This window comes from Oncorhynchus clarkii, chromosome 7, assembly GCF_045791955.1.
Source record: "Oncorhynchus clarkii lewisi isolate Uvic-CL-2024 chromosome 7, UVic_Ocla_1.0, whole genome shotgun sequence".
Classification (NCBI taxonomy): Eukaryota; Metazoa; Chordata; class Actinopteri; order Salmoniformes; family Salmonidae; genus Oncorhynchus; species Oncorhynchus clarkii.
The window spans coordinates 86,419,740-86,435,358 of NC_092153.1; the positions used below are offsets into that span (position 1 = coordinate 86,419,740).

Consider the following 15,619-nt stretch of genomic DNA (forward strand, 5'->3'; position numbering starts at 1 on the left):
TTCCTTTTAACATGAGTCTTCAATATTCCCAGGTAAGAAGTTTTAGGTTGTAGTTATTATAGGAATTATAGGACTATTTCTCTCTATACCATTTGTATTTCATATATCTTTGACTATTGGATGTTCTTATAGGCACTTTAGTTTTGCCAGTGTAACAGTATAGCTTCCGTCCCTCTCCTCGCTCCTCCCTGGGCTCGAACCAGGAACACATCGACAACAACCACCCTCAAAGCAGCGTTACCCATGCAGAGCAAGGGGAACAACTACTCCAAGTCTCAGAGCGAGTGACGTTTGAAACGCTATTAGCGCACACCCCGCTAACTAGCTAGCCATTTCACTTTGGTTACACCAGCCTAATCTCGGGAGTTGATAGGCTTGAAGTCATAAACAGCTCAATGCTTGACGCACAACGAAAAGCTGCTGGCAAAACGCACAAAAGTGCTGCTTGAATGAATGCTTACGAGCCTGTTGCTGCCTACCACCGCTCAGTCAGATACTTAGATACTTGTATGCTTGTATGCTCAGTCAGATTATATGCAACGCAGGCCATGCTAGATAAACTAGTAATATCATCAACCATGTGTAGTTAACTAGTGATTATGATTGATTGTTTTTTATAAGATAAGTTTAATGCTAGCTAGCAACTTACCTTGGCTTACTGCATTCGCGTAACAGGCAGGCTCCTTGTGGATTGCAATGTAAAGTAGGTGGTTAGAGCGTTGGACTAGTTAACCGTAAGGTTGCAAGATTGAATCCCCGAGCTGACAAGGTAAAAATCTGTTGTTCTGCCCCTGAATGAGGCAGTTAACCCACTGTTCTTAGGCCGTCATTGAAAATAAGAATGTGTTCTTAACTGACTTGCCTAGTAAAATAAAGGTTAAATAAAGGTGTACAAATAAATACAAAATAATAATTGGCCAAATCGGTGTCAAAAATACAGATTTCCGATTGTTATGAAAACTTGAAATCGACCCTAATTAATAGGCCATTCCGATGAATTGGTCGACCTCTAGTGGAGAACTACAGTACTACAATGAGCTCCAAGAGTATTGAGACACATGTTTAGTTGTTTTGGCTCTGTACTCCACTTTGGATTTGAAACGATACAATGACTGAGGTTAAAGTGAAGACTGTAATTTGATTTTAATTTGAGGGTGAACTGTTTAGACAGTACAGCACTATTTGTACATTGTCCCCAAAACTATTTGGATAAATTACACTATACAGTGCTCTCGGAAAGCATTCAGACCCCTTCCCCTTTCCCACATTGTGTTACGTTACAGCCTTTGTCATTATGGGTTATTGTGTGTAGAATACACACAATAACCCATAATGACAAAGTGAAAACAGTTTTTTTTAATACATTTTTTCAAATTGATAAAAAATTAAAACAGAAATACCTTATTTACATCTTTATTCAGACTTTTTTTTTTTTTATGTATTTTTTTTAATTTTTTACTCTGTTTATTAAGTTTTGAACACACACACAGACAAGACAAAGCAATATAAATAATATACTCAACTAGAAAAAAAATACAAATAAAAAAATAGCTTTAAAGATACCATACTTTAGACAAGTTAAACACACCGGGCAGAAGGCTACTCGAAATTGAGCTCAGGGTGCATCCTGTCTCAATTGGTCATCCTTGATGTATCTACAACTTGATTGGGGTCCACCTGTGGTAAATTCAATTGATTGGACATGATTTGGAAAGGCACACACCTGTCTATATAAGGTTCCGTAGTTGACGGTGCATGTCAGACCAAAAACTAAGCCATGAGGTCAAAGGAATTGTCGCTAGAGCACAGAGACAGGATTGCGACGAGGCAATAATCTGGAGAAGGGTACCAAAACATTTCTGCAGTATTGAAGGTCCCCAAGAACACAGTGGCCTCCATCATTCTTAAATGGATGAAGTTTGGAACCACCGAGACTCTTCCTAGAGGTGGCCACCCGACCAAACTGAGCTATCAGGGGAGAAGGGCCTTGGTCAGGGAGGTGACCAAGAACCCGATGGTCACGCTGACAGAGCTCCAGAGTTCCTCTGTGGAGATGGGAGAACCTTCCAGAAGGACAACCATCTCTGCAGCACTCCACCAATCAGGATTCTATGGTAGAGTGGCCAGACGGAAGCCACTCCTCAGTAAAAGGCATATAACAGCCCTTGGAGTTTGTCAAAAGGCACCTTAAGACTCTCAGACCATGAGAAACAAGATTCTCTGGTATGATGAAACCAAGATTGAACTCTTTGGCCTGAATGCCAAGTGTCACGTCTGGAGGAAACCTGGCACCATCCCTACGGTGAAGCATGGTGGTGGCAGCATCATGCTGTGGGGATGTTTTTCAATGTCAGGGACTGGAGACTAGTCAGGATCGAGGGAAAGATGAACAGAGCAAAGACCAGAAATATTTTTTTATGACAACCTGCTCCAGAGCGCTCAGGACCTCAGACTGGGGCGAAGGTTCACCTTCCAACAGGACAACGACCCTAAGCACACAGCCAAGACAACGCAGGAGTGGCTTCGGGACAAGTCTCTGAATGTCCTTGAGTGGCCCAGCCAGAGCCCGGACTTGAACCCGATCAAATATCTCTGTAGAGACCTGAAAATAGCTGTCCAGCGACACTCCCCATCCAACCTGACAGAGCTTGAGTGGATCTACAGAGAAGAATGGGAGAAACTCTCCAAATACAGGTGTGTCAAGCTTGTAACGTCATACCCAAGAAGACTTGAGGCTGTAATCGGTGCTTCAACAAAGTACTGAGTAAAGGGTCTGAATTCTTATGTAAATGTGATATTTTCATTTTTTTTATACATTTGCAAACGTTTCTAAAAACTAGTGTTTTCTTTGTCATTATGGGGTATTGTGTGTAGATTGCTGAGGATTTTAGAATAAGGATTTTCGTTTTGTAACGTAACACAATGTCGAAAGCAAAGGGGCTAAATACTAATCCTAATGCACTGAGTACAACAGTATACTGAGTACACTGAGTATACAGTACACTGAGTACAACAGTATACTGAGTATACAGTACACTGAGTACAACAGTATACTGAGTACACTGAGTACAACAGTATGTGGACCCCCCTTCAGATGGGTGGATTCAGCTATTTCAGACATACCTCTTGAAAATGATTAATTCAATGTTAAAATCAACATAGACAAACATTGGCAGTAGAATGGCCTTGCTGAAGAGCTCAGTGACTTTCAACGTCATAGGATGCCACCTTTTCAGCAAGTCAGTTCCTCAAAATTTCTGCCCTGTTAGAGCTGCCCCCGGTCAACTGTAAGGGCTGTTACTGTGAAGTGCAAACGTCTAGGAACAACAACCGGCAGGTAGACTAGTGGTTAGAGTGTAGGGGCGGCAGGTAGCCTAGTGGTTAGAGTGTAGGGGCGGCAGGTAGCCTAGTGGTTAGAGTGTAGGGGCGGCAGGTAGCCTAGTGGTTAGAGTGTTGGACGAGTAACTGAAAGGTTGCTAGATCAAATCCCCGAGCCGACAAGGTTAAAATCTGTCATTCTGCTCCTGATCAAGGCAGTTACCCCACTGTTCCCCGGTAGGCCGACATTGTAAATAAGAATTTGTTCTTAGCTGACTTGCCTAGTTAAATAAAGGTTACATCATACCCCCAAGACATTCCAACCTCTCCCCATTACAATAACAGGGGCGTTTAGCATTTTGGGTGGGGGTATGATATTTATGCCTCTAACTTCCTCACTCATCATTATTCTCGATTCATTCAGTTCATGTGAGTCTCTGTCTGTAACCAACACTTCCAGTATTGTTTTTGATCTCAGAGATTCTTTCTTGTCTATTGTTTTATATGGAGTATATTTCAGTATTTAATTTCACTTAAATTTGTTTTAATCCGTCATATTTCACTCATAAAGTAACAGTTTCCAACAGTATTATATGTATAACTATGCTGTTACTATCCGGAACCACAAGAGGGAGCTGTTACCTGCTGTTTAGATCTAGAGCTCAACCTGACACACTGCAACAGTTCTGCCACAAGATTGAACAATGAGATATTTCACCAGATGTGTAAATGTGAAGCATCTGCTTGTCGTTTCCACTCACTACCAAATATGGTAGTGAGAGGAAGCCGAGTGGCCGGCAGTGGGAGAAGATGGTACTACCAAATATGGTAGTGAGAGGAAGCCCAGTGGCCGGCAGTGGGAGAAGATGGAAGGAAATTGATTCTTGGGGACATTCTGCACATTTTCTCATCGATTAAATATTTGATCTGAATAACGTTTTCTGTTCCCAAAACTAGAACCTGTTATGAACAGATATGACTAAGTTTAGTAGACTTTGCCCTTTGCCAACGTTTTAAAAAATTGCGTTGTTTAGAAGTAGTGCATAGTTGATTGTAGTTATCGCACACATGAGGCGTGCCCTAATGGAGATATGCAGATGCTAGAATGAGGCAATAGGATCTCACTGGCTCGTACTCTACTCTGCCCACCTCTTTGCTTCATCTGCCCACTATGACTCATGTTCATAATGAATGTAATCTTTAATCTTCTGCATATTTAAATGTTGTTGTTTGTTGTGTATGCGTTGCAGGTCCAGACATCGGTGTGGATGTGATAGATGTGACCAAGCAGAAAGACAGTAAAATGAAGCTGAAGGAGTTTGTAGATTACTACTTCAGCACCAGCAGGAAGAAAGTATTAAATGTTATCAACCTGGAGTTCTCTGACACACGGTAAACACAGCTTTGTCTAATTCATTTTTATAATGATACTTTATGTACTATTTATGTGTTTTTTATTGAATTCAATTATTTACTTAACCTTTATTTGACCACATTAGTCTTGTTGAGATAAAAATCTATTTCTAATCTAATCTATTTCAAGAGAGACGTGATTTATTTTAGTTGAATTCTACCTGTCTGTCTGTCTGTCTGTCTGTCTGTCTGTCTGTCCCAGTAGCTAACTATCTGTATGTCTGTCCCAGTAGCTAACTGTCTGTCTGTCTGTCTGTCTGTCTGTCTGTCTGTCTGTCTGTATGTCTGTCCCAGTAGCTAACTATCTGTCTGTCTGTCCCAGTAGCTAACTGTCTGTCTGTCCCATTAGCTAACTGTCTCTCTGTCCCAGTAGCTAACTGTCTGTCTGTCCCAGTAGCTAACTGTCTGTCTGTCTGTCCCAGTAGCTAACTGTCTGTCTGTCTGTCTGTCTGCCTGTCTGCCTGTCTGTCTGTCTGTCTGTCTGTCTGTCTGTCTGTCTGTCTGTCTGTCCCAGTAGCTAACTGTCTGTCTGTCCCATTAGCTAACTGTCTCTCTGTCCCAGTAGCTAACTGTCTCTCTGTCCCAGTAGCTAACTGTCTGTCTGTCCCAGTAGCTAACTGTCTGTCTGTCTGTCCCAGTAGCTAACTGTCTGTCTGTCTGTCTGTCTGTCTGTCTGTCTGTCTGTCTGTCTGTCCCAGTAGCTGTCTGTCTGTCTGTCTGTCTGTCTGTCTGTCTGTCTGTCTGTCTGTCCCAGTAGCTAACTATCTGTCTGTCTGTCCCAGTAGCTAACTGTCTGTCTGTCCCATTAGCTAACTGTCTCTCTGTCCCAGTAGCTAACTGTCTGTATGTCCCAGTAGCTAACTGTCTGTCTGTCTGTCCCAGTAGCTAACTGTCTGTCTGTCTGTCTGTCTGTCTGTCTGTCTGTCTGTCTGTCTGTCTGTCCCAGAAGCTAACTGTCTGTCTGTCTGTCTGTCTGTCTGTCTGTCCCAGTAGCTAACTGTCTGTCTGTCTGTCCCAGAAGCTAACTGTCTGTCTGTCCCAGTAGCTAACTGTCTGTCTGTCCCAGTAGCTAGCTGTCTGTCTGTCTGTCCCAGTAGCTAACTGTCTGTCTGTCTGTCTGTCTGTCCCAGAAGCTTACTGTCTGTCTGTCTGTCTGTCTGTCTGTCTGTCTGTCCCAGTAGCTAACTGTCTGTCTGTCTGTCTGTCCCAGTAGCTAACTGTCTGTCTGTCCCAGTAGCTAGCTGTCTGTCAGTCTGTCCCAGTAGCTAGCTGTCTGTCTGTCTGTCCCAGTAGCTGTCTGTCTGTCTGTCTGTCCCAGTAGCTAACTGTCTGTCTTTCCCAGTAGCTAACTGTCTGTCTGTCTGTCTGTCTGTCCCAGTAGCTAACTGTCTGTCTGTCCCAGTAGCTAACTGTCTGTCTGTCCCAGTATCTAACTGTCTGTCTGTCTGTCTGTCCCAGTAGCTGTCTGTCTGTCTGTCTGTCTGTCTGTCTGTCTGTCTGTCCCAGTAGCTAACTATCTGTCTGTCTGTCCCAGTAGCTAACTGTCTGTCTGTCCCATTAGCTAACTGTCTCTCTGTCCCAGTAGCTAACTGTCTGTATGTCCCAGTAGCTAACTGTCTGTCTGTCTGTCCCAGTAGCTAACTGTCTGTCTGTCTGTCTGTCTGTCTGTCTGTCTGTCCCAGTAGCTAACTGTCTGTCTGTCCCAGTAGCTAACTGTCTGTCTGTCCTAGTAGCTAACTGTCTGTCTGTCTGTCCCAGTAGCTAACTGTCTGTCTGTCTGTCTGTCTGTCCCAGAAGCTAACTGTCTGTCTGTCTGTCTGTCTGTCTGTCTGTCTGTCCCAGTAGCTAACTGTCTGTCTGTCTGTCCCAGAAGCTAACTGTCTGTCTGTCCCAGTAGCTAACTGTCTGTCTGTCCCAGTAGCTAGCTGTCTGTCTGTCTGTCCCAGTAGCTAACTGTCTGTCTGTCTGTCTGTCTGTCCCAGAAGCTTACTGTCTGTCTGTCTGTCTGTCTGTCCCAGTAGCTAACTGTCTGTCTGTCCCAGTAGCTAACTGTCTGTCTGTCTGTCTGTCTGTCTGTCCCAGTAGCTAACTGTCTGTCTGTCCCAGTAGCTAGCTGTCTGTCAGTCTGTCCCAGTAGCTAGCTGTCTGTCTGTCTGTCCCAGTAGCTGTCTGTCTGTCTGTCTGTCCCAGTAGCTAACTGTCTGTCTGTCCCAGTAGCTAACTGTCTGTCTGTCTGTCTGTCTGTCTGTCTGTCCCAGTAGCTAACTGTCTGTCTGTCCCAGTAGCTAACTGTCTGTCCCAGTATCTAACTGTCTGTCTGTCTGTCCCAGTAGCCAACTGTCTGTCTGTCCCAGTAGCTAACTGTCTATTTGTCTGTCCCAGTAGCTAACTATCTGTCTGTCCCAGTAGCTAACTGTCTGTCTGTCTATCCCAGTAGCTAACCGTCTGTCTGTCTATCCCAGTAGCTAGCTGTCTGTCTGTCTATCTGTCTGTCTGTCTGTCTGTCTGTCTGTCCCTGTACCTAGCTGTCTGTCTGTTTGTGTCCCAGTACCTAACTGTCTGTCTGTCTGTCCCAGTAGCTGTCTGTCTGTCTGTCTGTCCCAGTAGCTAATTGTCTATCTGTCCCAGTAGCTAACTGTCTGTCTGTCTGTCTGTCCCAGTAGCTAACTGTCTGTCTGTCCCAGTATCTAACTGTCTGTCTGTCTGTCCCAGTAGCTAACTGTCTGTCTGTCTGTCCCAGTAGCTAACTGTCTGTCTGTCTGTCCCAGTAGCCAACTGTCTGTCTGTCCCAGTAGCTAACTGTCTATTTGTCTGTCCCAGTAGCTAACTATCTGTCTGTCTGTCTGTCTGTCTGTCTGTCTGTCCCAGTAGCTAACTGTCTGTCTGTCCCAGTAGCTAACTGTCTGTCTGTCCTAGTAGCTAACTGTCTGTCTGTCTGTCCCAGTAGCTAACTGTCTGTCTGTCTGTCTGTCTGTCCCAGAAGCTAACTGTCTGTCTGTCTGTCTGTCTGTCTGTCTGTCTGTCCCAGTAGCTAACTGTCTGTCTGTCTGTCCCAGAAGCTAACTGTCTGTCTGTCCCAGTAGCTAACTGTCTGTCTGTCCCAGTAGCTAGCTGTCTGTCTGTCTGTCCCAGTAGCTAACTGTCTGTCTGTCTGTCTGTCTGTCCCAGAAGCTTACTGTCTGTCTGTCTGTCTGTCTGTCTGTCTGTCTGTCCCAGTAGCTAACTGTCTGTCTGTCCCAGTAGCTAACTGTCTGTCTGTCTGTCTGTCTGTCTGTCCCAGTAGCTAACTGTCTGTCTGTCCCAGTAGCTAGCTGTCTGTCAGTCTGTCCCAGTAGCTAGCTGTCTGTCTGTCTGTCCCAGTAGCTGTCTGTCTGTCTGTCTGTCCCAGTAGCTAACTGTCTGTCTGTCCCAGTAGCTAACTGTCTGTCTGTCTGTCTGTCTGTCTGTCCCAGTAGCTAACTGTCTGTCTGTCCCAGTAGCTAACTGTCTGTCCCAGTATCTAACTGTCTGTCTGTCTGTCCCAGTAGCCAACTGTCTGTCTGTCCCAGTAGCTAACTGTCTATTTGTCTGTCCCAGTAGCTAACTATCTGTCTGTCCCAGTAGCTAACTGTCTGTCTGTCTATCCCAGTAGCTAACCGTCTGTCTGTCTATCCCAGTAGCTAGCTGTCTGTCTGTCTGTCTGTCTGTCTGTCTGTCTGTCTGTCTGTCCCTGTACCTAGCTGTCTGTCTGTTTGTGTCCCAGTACCTAACTGTCTGTCTGTCTGTCCCAGTAGCTGTCTGTCTGTCTGTCTGTCCCAGTAGCTAATTGTCTATCTGTCCCAGTAGCTAACTGTCTGTCTGTCTGTCTGTCCCAGTAGCTAACTGTCTGTCTGTCCCAGTATCTAACTGTCTGTCTGTCTGTCCCAGTAGCTAACTGTCTGTCTGTCTGTCCCAGTAGCTAACTGTCTGTCTGTCTGTCCCAGTAGCCAACTGTCTGTCTGTCCCAGTAGCTAACTGTCTATTTGTCTGTCCCAGTAGCTAACTATCTGTCTGTCCCAGTAGCTAACTGTCTGTCTGTCTATCCCAGTAGCTAACCGTCTGTCTGTCTATCCCAGTAGCTAGCTGTCTGTCTGTCTGTCTGTCCCTGTACCTAGCTGTCTGTCTGTCTGTGTCCCAGTACCTAGCTGTCTGTCTGTCTGTCCCAGAAGCTAACTGTCTGTCTGTCCCAGTAGCTAACTGTCTGTCCCAGTAGCTAACTGTCTATCCCAGTAGCTAACTGTCTGTCTGTCCCAGTAGCTAACTGTCTGTCTGTCTGTCCCAGTAGCTAACTGTCTGTCTGTCTGTCTGTCTGTCTGTCCCAGTATCTAACTGTCTGTCTGTCCCAGTAGCTAACTGTCTGTCTGTCTGTCCCAGTAGCTAACTGTCTGTCTGTCTATCCCAGTAGCTAACTGTCTGTCTATCCCAGTAGCTAACTGTCTGTCTGTCCCAGTAGCTAACTGTCTGTCTGTCTATCCCAGTAGCTAACTGTCTGTCTGTCTGTCCCAGTATCTAACTGTCTGTCTGTCCCAGTAGCTAACTGTCTGTCTGTCTATCCCAGTAGCTAACTGGCTGTCTGTCCCAGTAGCTAACTGTCTGTATGTCTGTTTATCCCAGTAGCTAACTGTCTGTCTGTCTGTCCCAGTATCTACCTGTCTGTCTGTCCCAGTAGCTAACTGTCTGTCTGTCTATCCCAGTAGCTAACTGTCTGTATGTCTGTCCCAGTAGCTAACTGTCTGTCTGTTTATCCCAGTAGCTAACTGTCTGTCTGTCTGTCCCAGTATCTAACTGTCTGTCTGTCCCAGTACCTAGCTGTCTGTCTGTCTATCCCAGTAGCTAACTGTCTGTCTGTCCCAGTAGCTAACTGTCTGTGTGTCTATCCCAGTAGCTAACTGTTTGTCTGTCTGTCCCAGTAGCTAACTGTTTGTCTGTCTGTCTGTCCCAGTAGCTAACTGTCTGTCTGTCTATCCCAGTAGCTAACTGTCTGTCTGTCCCAGTAGCTAACTGTCTGTCTGTCTGTCCCAGTAGCTAACTGTCTGTCTGTCTGTCTGTCTGTCTGTCTGTCCCAGTAGCTAACTGTCTGTCTGTCTGTCTGTCCCAGTAGCTAACTGTCTGTCTGTCTGTCCCAGAAGCTAACTGTCTGTCTGTCTGTCTGTCCCAGAAGCTAACTGTCTGTCTGTCTGTCTGTCCCAGTAGCTAACTGTCTGTATGTCTGTCCCAGTAGCTGTCTGTCTGTCCCACTAGCTAACTGTCTGTCTGTCTGTCCCACTAGCTAACTGTCTGTCTGTCTGTCTGTCTCTGTCTGTCTGTCTGTCCCACTAGCTAACTGTCTGTCTGTCTGTCTGTCTGTCTGTCCCAGTAGCTAACTGTCTGTCTGTCTGTCTGTCTGTCTGTCTGTCTGTCTGTCTGTCTGTCTGTCTGTCTGTCTCTGTCTGTCTGTCTGTCCCACTAGCTAACTGTCTGTCTGTCTGTCTGTCTGTCTGTCTGTCCCAGTAGCTAACTGTCTGTCTGTCTGTCTGTCTGTCTGTCTGTCTGTCTGTCTGTCTGTCTGTCTGTATGTCTTTCCCAGTAGCTAACTGTCTGTCTGTCTGTCCCACTAGCTAACTGTCTGTCTGTCTGTCTGTCTGTCTGTCCCAGTAGCTAACTGTCTGTCTGTCTGTCCCACTAGCTAGCTGTCTGTCTGTCTGTCCCAGTAGCTAACTGTCTGTATGTCTGTCTCAGTAGCTAACTGTCTGTATGTCTGTCCCAGTAGCTAACTGTCTGTCTGTCTGTCTGTCTGTCTGTATGTCTGTCCCACTAGCTAACTGTCTGTCTGTCTGTCTGTCCCAGTAGCTAACTGTCTGTCTGTCTGTCCCACTAGCTAGCTGTCTGTCTGTCTGTCCCAGTAGCTAACTGTCTGTCTGTCTGTCTCAGTAGCTAACTTTCTGTCTGTCTGTCCCACTAGCTAACTGTCTGTCTGTCTGTCCCACTAGCTAGCTGTCTGTCTGTCTGTCCCAGTAGCTAACTGTCTGTCTGTCTGTCCCAGTAGCTAACTGTCTGTCTGTCTGTCCCACTAGCTAACTGTCTGTCTGTCTGTCTGTCTGTCCCAGTAGCTAACTGTCTGTCTGTCTGTCCCACTAGCTAGCTGTCTGTCTGTCTGTCCCAGTAGCTAACTGTCTGTCTGTCTGTCCCACTAGCTAGCTGTCTGTCTGTCTGTCCCAGTAGCTAACTGTCTGTCTGTCTGTCCCAGTAGCTAACTGTCTGTCTGTCTGTCCCAGTAGCTAACTGTCTGTCTGTCTGTCTGTCTGTCTGTCCCACTAGCTAACTGTCTGTCTGTCTGTCTGTCTGTCTGTCTGTCTGTCTGTCCCAGTAGCTAACTGTCTGTCTGTCCCAGTAGCTAACTGTCTGTCTGTCTGTCCCACTAGCTAGCTGTCTGTCTGTCTGTCCCTGTAGCTAACTGTCTGTCTGTCTGTCCCAGTAGCTAACTGTCTGTATGTCTGTCCCAGTAGCTAACTGTCTGTATGTCTGTCCCAGTAGCTAACTGTATGTCTGTCCCAGTAGCTAACTGTCTGTGATTATATTGTAGTCTTTGGAATGGACAGTATAGTGGAGAGCCCTCATATCTATTGATATAATATTATGTTTCTAACATCACATGACATGGTTGTTTGGCTCTCTCTCTCACACCTCTCTCAGGATGGACAGTATAGTGGAGAGCCCTCAGATTGTGCGGAGGTTGTCGTGGGTAGAGAACTACTGGCCAGACGATGCTCTCCTGGGGAAACCTAAAGTCACTAAGTACTGTCTGATCGGTGTTAAAGACAGCTACACTGACTTCCACATCGAGTGTGGAGGGGCCTCCGTATGGTACCACGTACTCAAGGTATGACACGGTTAATCACCTTATTTATCCAGGCAGGTTGATCAAGAAAACATGTCTGTACAGCCAGTATGCAATGTGCAGTACGATGAACAAGGAGGAGTCCTTAGGCACGGTTATAATGATGAACTAAAACTCCCTATTCCCTATATAGTGCACTACTTTAGACCAGAGTCCTATTCCCTATATAGTGCACTACTATAGACCAGGGCCCTATTCCCTACATAGTGCACTACTATAGACCAGGGCCCTATTCCCTATATAGTGCACTACTTTAGAACAGGGTCCTATTCCCTATATAGTGCACTACTTTAGACCAGGGCCCTATTCCCTATATAGTGCACTACTTTAGACCAGAGCCCTATTCCCTATATAGTGCACTACTTTAGACCAGGGCCCTATTCCCCACATAGTGCACTACTTTAGACCAGGGCCCTATTCCCTATATAGTGCACTACTTTAGAACAGGGTCCTATTCCCTATATAGTGCACTACTTTAGACCAGGGCCCTATTCCCTATATAGTGCACTACTTTAGACCAGAGTCCTATTCCCTATATAGTGCACTACTATAGACCAGGGCCCTATTCCCTACATAGTGCACTACTATAGACCAGGGCCCTATTCTCTATATAGTGCACTACTATAGACCAGAGTCCTATTCCCTATATAGTGCACTACTTTAGACCAGGGCCCTATTCCCTATATAGTGCACTACTTTAGACCAGAGTCCTATTCCCTATATAGTGCACTACTTTAGAACAGGGCCCTATTCCCTATATAGTGCATTACTTTAGACCAGGGCCCTATTCCCTATATAGTGCACTACTTTAGACCAGGGCCCTATTCCCTATATAGTGCACTACTATAGACCAGAGTCCTATTCCCTATATAGTGCACTACTTTAGACCAGAGCCCTATTCCCTATATAGTGCACTACTTTAGACCAGGGCCCTATTCCCTATATAGTGCACTACTTTAGACCAGGGCCCTATTCCCTATATAGTGCACTACTATAGACCAGGGCCCTATTCCCTATATAGTGCACTACTTTAGACCAGGACCCTATTCCCTATATAGTGCACTACTATAGACCAGGGCCCTATTCCCTATATAGTGCACTACTTTAGACCAGGGCCCTATTCCCTATATAGTGCACTACTTTAGACCAGGGCCCTATTCCCTATATAGTGCACTACTTTAGACCAGGGCCCTATTCCCTATATAGTGCACTACTTTAGACCAGGGCCCTATTCCCTATATAGTGCACTACTTTAGACCAGGGCCCTATTCCCTATATAGTGCACTACTTTAGACCAGGGCCCTATTCCCTATATAGTGCACTACTATAGACCAGGGCCCTATTCCCTATATAGTGCACTACTTTAGACCAGGGCCCTATTCCCTATATAGTGCACTATGTTAGACCAGGGCCCTATTCCCTATATAGTGCACTACTATAGACCAGGGCCCTATTCCCTATATAGTGCACTACTTTAGACCAGGACCCTATTCCCTATATAGTGCACTACTATAGACCAGGGCCCTATTCCCTATATAGTGCACTACTTTAGACCAGGGCCCTATTCCCTATATAGTGCACTACTTTAGACCAGGGCCCTATTCCCTACATAGTGCACTACTTTAGACCAGGGCCCTATTCCCTATATAGTGCACTATGTTAGACCAGGGCCCTATTCCCTATATAGTGCACTACTATAGACCAGGGCCCTATTCCCTACATAGTGCACTACTTTAGACCAGGGCCCTATTCTCTATATAGTGCACTACTTTAGACCAGGGTCCTATTCCCTATATAGTGCACTACTTTAGACCAGGGCCCTATTCCCTATATAGTGCACTACTTTAGACCAGGGCCCTATTCCCTACATAGTGCACTACTTTAGACCAGGGCCCTATTCCCTATATAGTGCACTACTATAGACCAGGGCCTCTGTTGCATGAGTCTATAACTAACCATAAACAATCAAAACAATGATAAACATGTCCTGATGTTGTTGTTGTTGTTGTTTCCAGGGAGAGAAGATCTTCTTCCTGATCAAGCCCACGTCAGCCAACCTATCGCTGTACGAGCGCTGGAGGTCCTCAGCCAATCACACTGAGATGTTCTTCGCTGACCAGGTGGACAAATGTTACAAGTGTACTCTGAAGCAGGGACAGACCCTATTCATACCATCAGGTTAGTGCACTCTGAAGCAGGGACAGACCCTATTCATACCATCAGGTTAGTGCACTCTGAAGTAGGGACAGACCCTATTCATACCATCAGGTTAGTGCACTCTGAAGCAGGGACAGACCCTATTCATACCATCAGGCTAGTGCACTCTGAAGTAGGGACAGACCCTATTCATACCATCAGGTTAGTGCACTCTGAAGCAGGGACAGACCCTATTCATACCATCAGGCTAGTGCACTCTGAAGTAGGGACAGACCCTATTCATACCATCAGGTTAGTGCAATCTGAAGTAGGGACAGACCCTATTCATACCATCAGGTTAGTGCACTCTGAAGTAGGGACAGACCCTATTCATACCATCAAGTTAGTGCACTCTGAAGTAGGGACAGACCCTATTCATACCATCAGGTTAGTGCACTCTGAAGTAGGGACCATCAGGTTAGTGCACTCTGAAGTAGGGACAGACCCTATTCATACCATCAGGTTAGTGCAATCTGAAGCAGGGACAGACCCTGTGTATATAATGTGTTTGTGTGTTTATTTTTTATCCGTTATTTTAACAGGTAAGTTGACCGAGAACATGTTCTCATTTACAGCAACGACCTGGGGAATAGTTACAGGGGAGAGGAGGGGGATGAATGAATGTAGGGGGATGAATGAATGTAGGGGGATGAATGACAGGAGGGGGATGAATGAGAAGAGGGGGATGAATGAGAAGAGGGGGATGAATGAGAGGAGGGGGATGAATGAGAGGAGGGGGATGAATGAGAGGAGGGGGATGAATGAGGGGAGAGGAGAGGGATGAATGAGGGGAGAGGGATGAATGAGAGGAGAGGAGGGGGATGGATGAGGGGAGAGGAGGGGGGTGAATGAGGGGAGAGGAGGGGGGTGAATGAGGGGAGAGGAGGGGGATGAATGAGGGGAGAGGAGGGGGATGGATGAGGGGAGAGGAGGGGGATGGATGAGGGGAGAGGAGGGGGATGAATGAGGGGAGAGGAGGGGGATGAATGAGGGGAGAGGAGGGGGATGAATGAGGGGAGAGGAGAGGGATGAATGAGGGGAGAGGAGAGGGATGAATGAGGGGAGAGGAGGGGGATGAATGAGGGGAGAGGAGGGGGATGAATGAGGGGAGAGGAGGGGGATGAATGACGGGAGAGGAGGGGGATGAATGAGGGGAGAGGAGAGGGATGAATGAGGGGAGAGGAGAGGGATGAATGAGGGGAGAGGAGGGGGATGAATGAGGGGAGAGGAGGGGGATGAATGAGGGGAGAGGAGGGGGATGAATGAGCCAATTGTAAACTGTATGTAATGTGTTGGTGTGTATGTATATAATGTCTATATAATGTGTGTATATAATGTGTTGGTGTGTATATAATGTGTATATAATGTGTTGGTGTGTGTGTATATAATGTATATATAATGTGTGTATATAATGTGTTGGTGTGTATATAATGTGTATATAATGTGTTGGTGTGTATGTAATGTGTATATAATGTGTTGGTGTGTATGTAATGTGTATATAATGTGTTGGTGTGTATATAATGTGTATATAATGTGTTGGTGTGTATATAATGTGTGTATGTAATGTGTTGGTGTGTATATAATGTGTGTATATAATGTGTTGGTGTGTATGTAATGTGTTGGTGTGTATATAATGTGTGTATATAATGTGTTGGTGTGTATATAATGTGTTGGTGTGTATATAATGTAATGTGTGTATGTAATGTGTTGGTGTGTATGTAATGTGTTGGTGTGTATGTAATGTGTTGGTGTGTATATAATTTGTGTATATAATGTGTTGGTGTGTATATAATGTGT

At 45.6% G+C, this 15,619-nt stretch overlaps 1 protein-coding gene across 1 annotated transcript in view; it reads left to right on the plus strand.

Annotated features, from left to right (window-relative positions):
- Positions 1-15,619, plus strand: part of LOC139413951 (PHD finger protein 2) — a 168,702-nt gene that overhangs the window by 32,429 nt on the left and 120,654 nt on the right. The window contains exons 5-7 of the mRNA XM_071161841.1: positions 4,569-4,710; positions 11,422-11,608; positions 13,642-13,804. Of these exons, the coding sequence (XP_071017942.1) occupies positions 4,569-4,710; positions 11,422-11,608; positions 13,642-13,804 (492 nt within the window). The remainder of the gene's footprint in view (positions 1-4,568; positions 4,711-11,421; positions 11,609-13,641; positions 13,805-15,619) is intronic.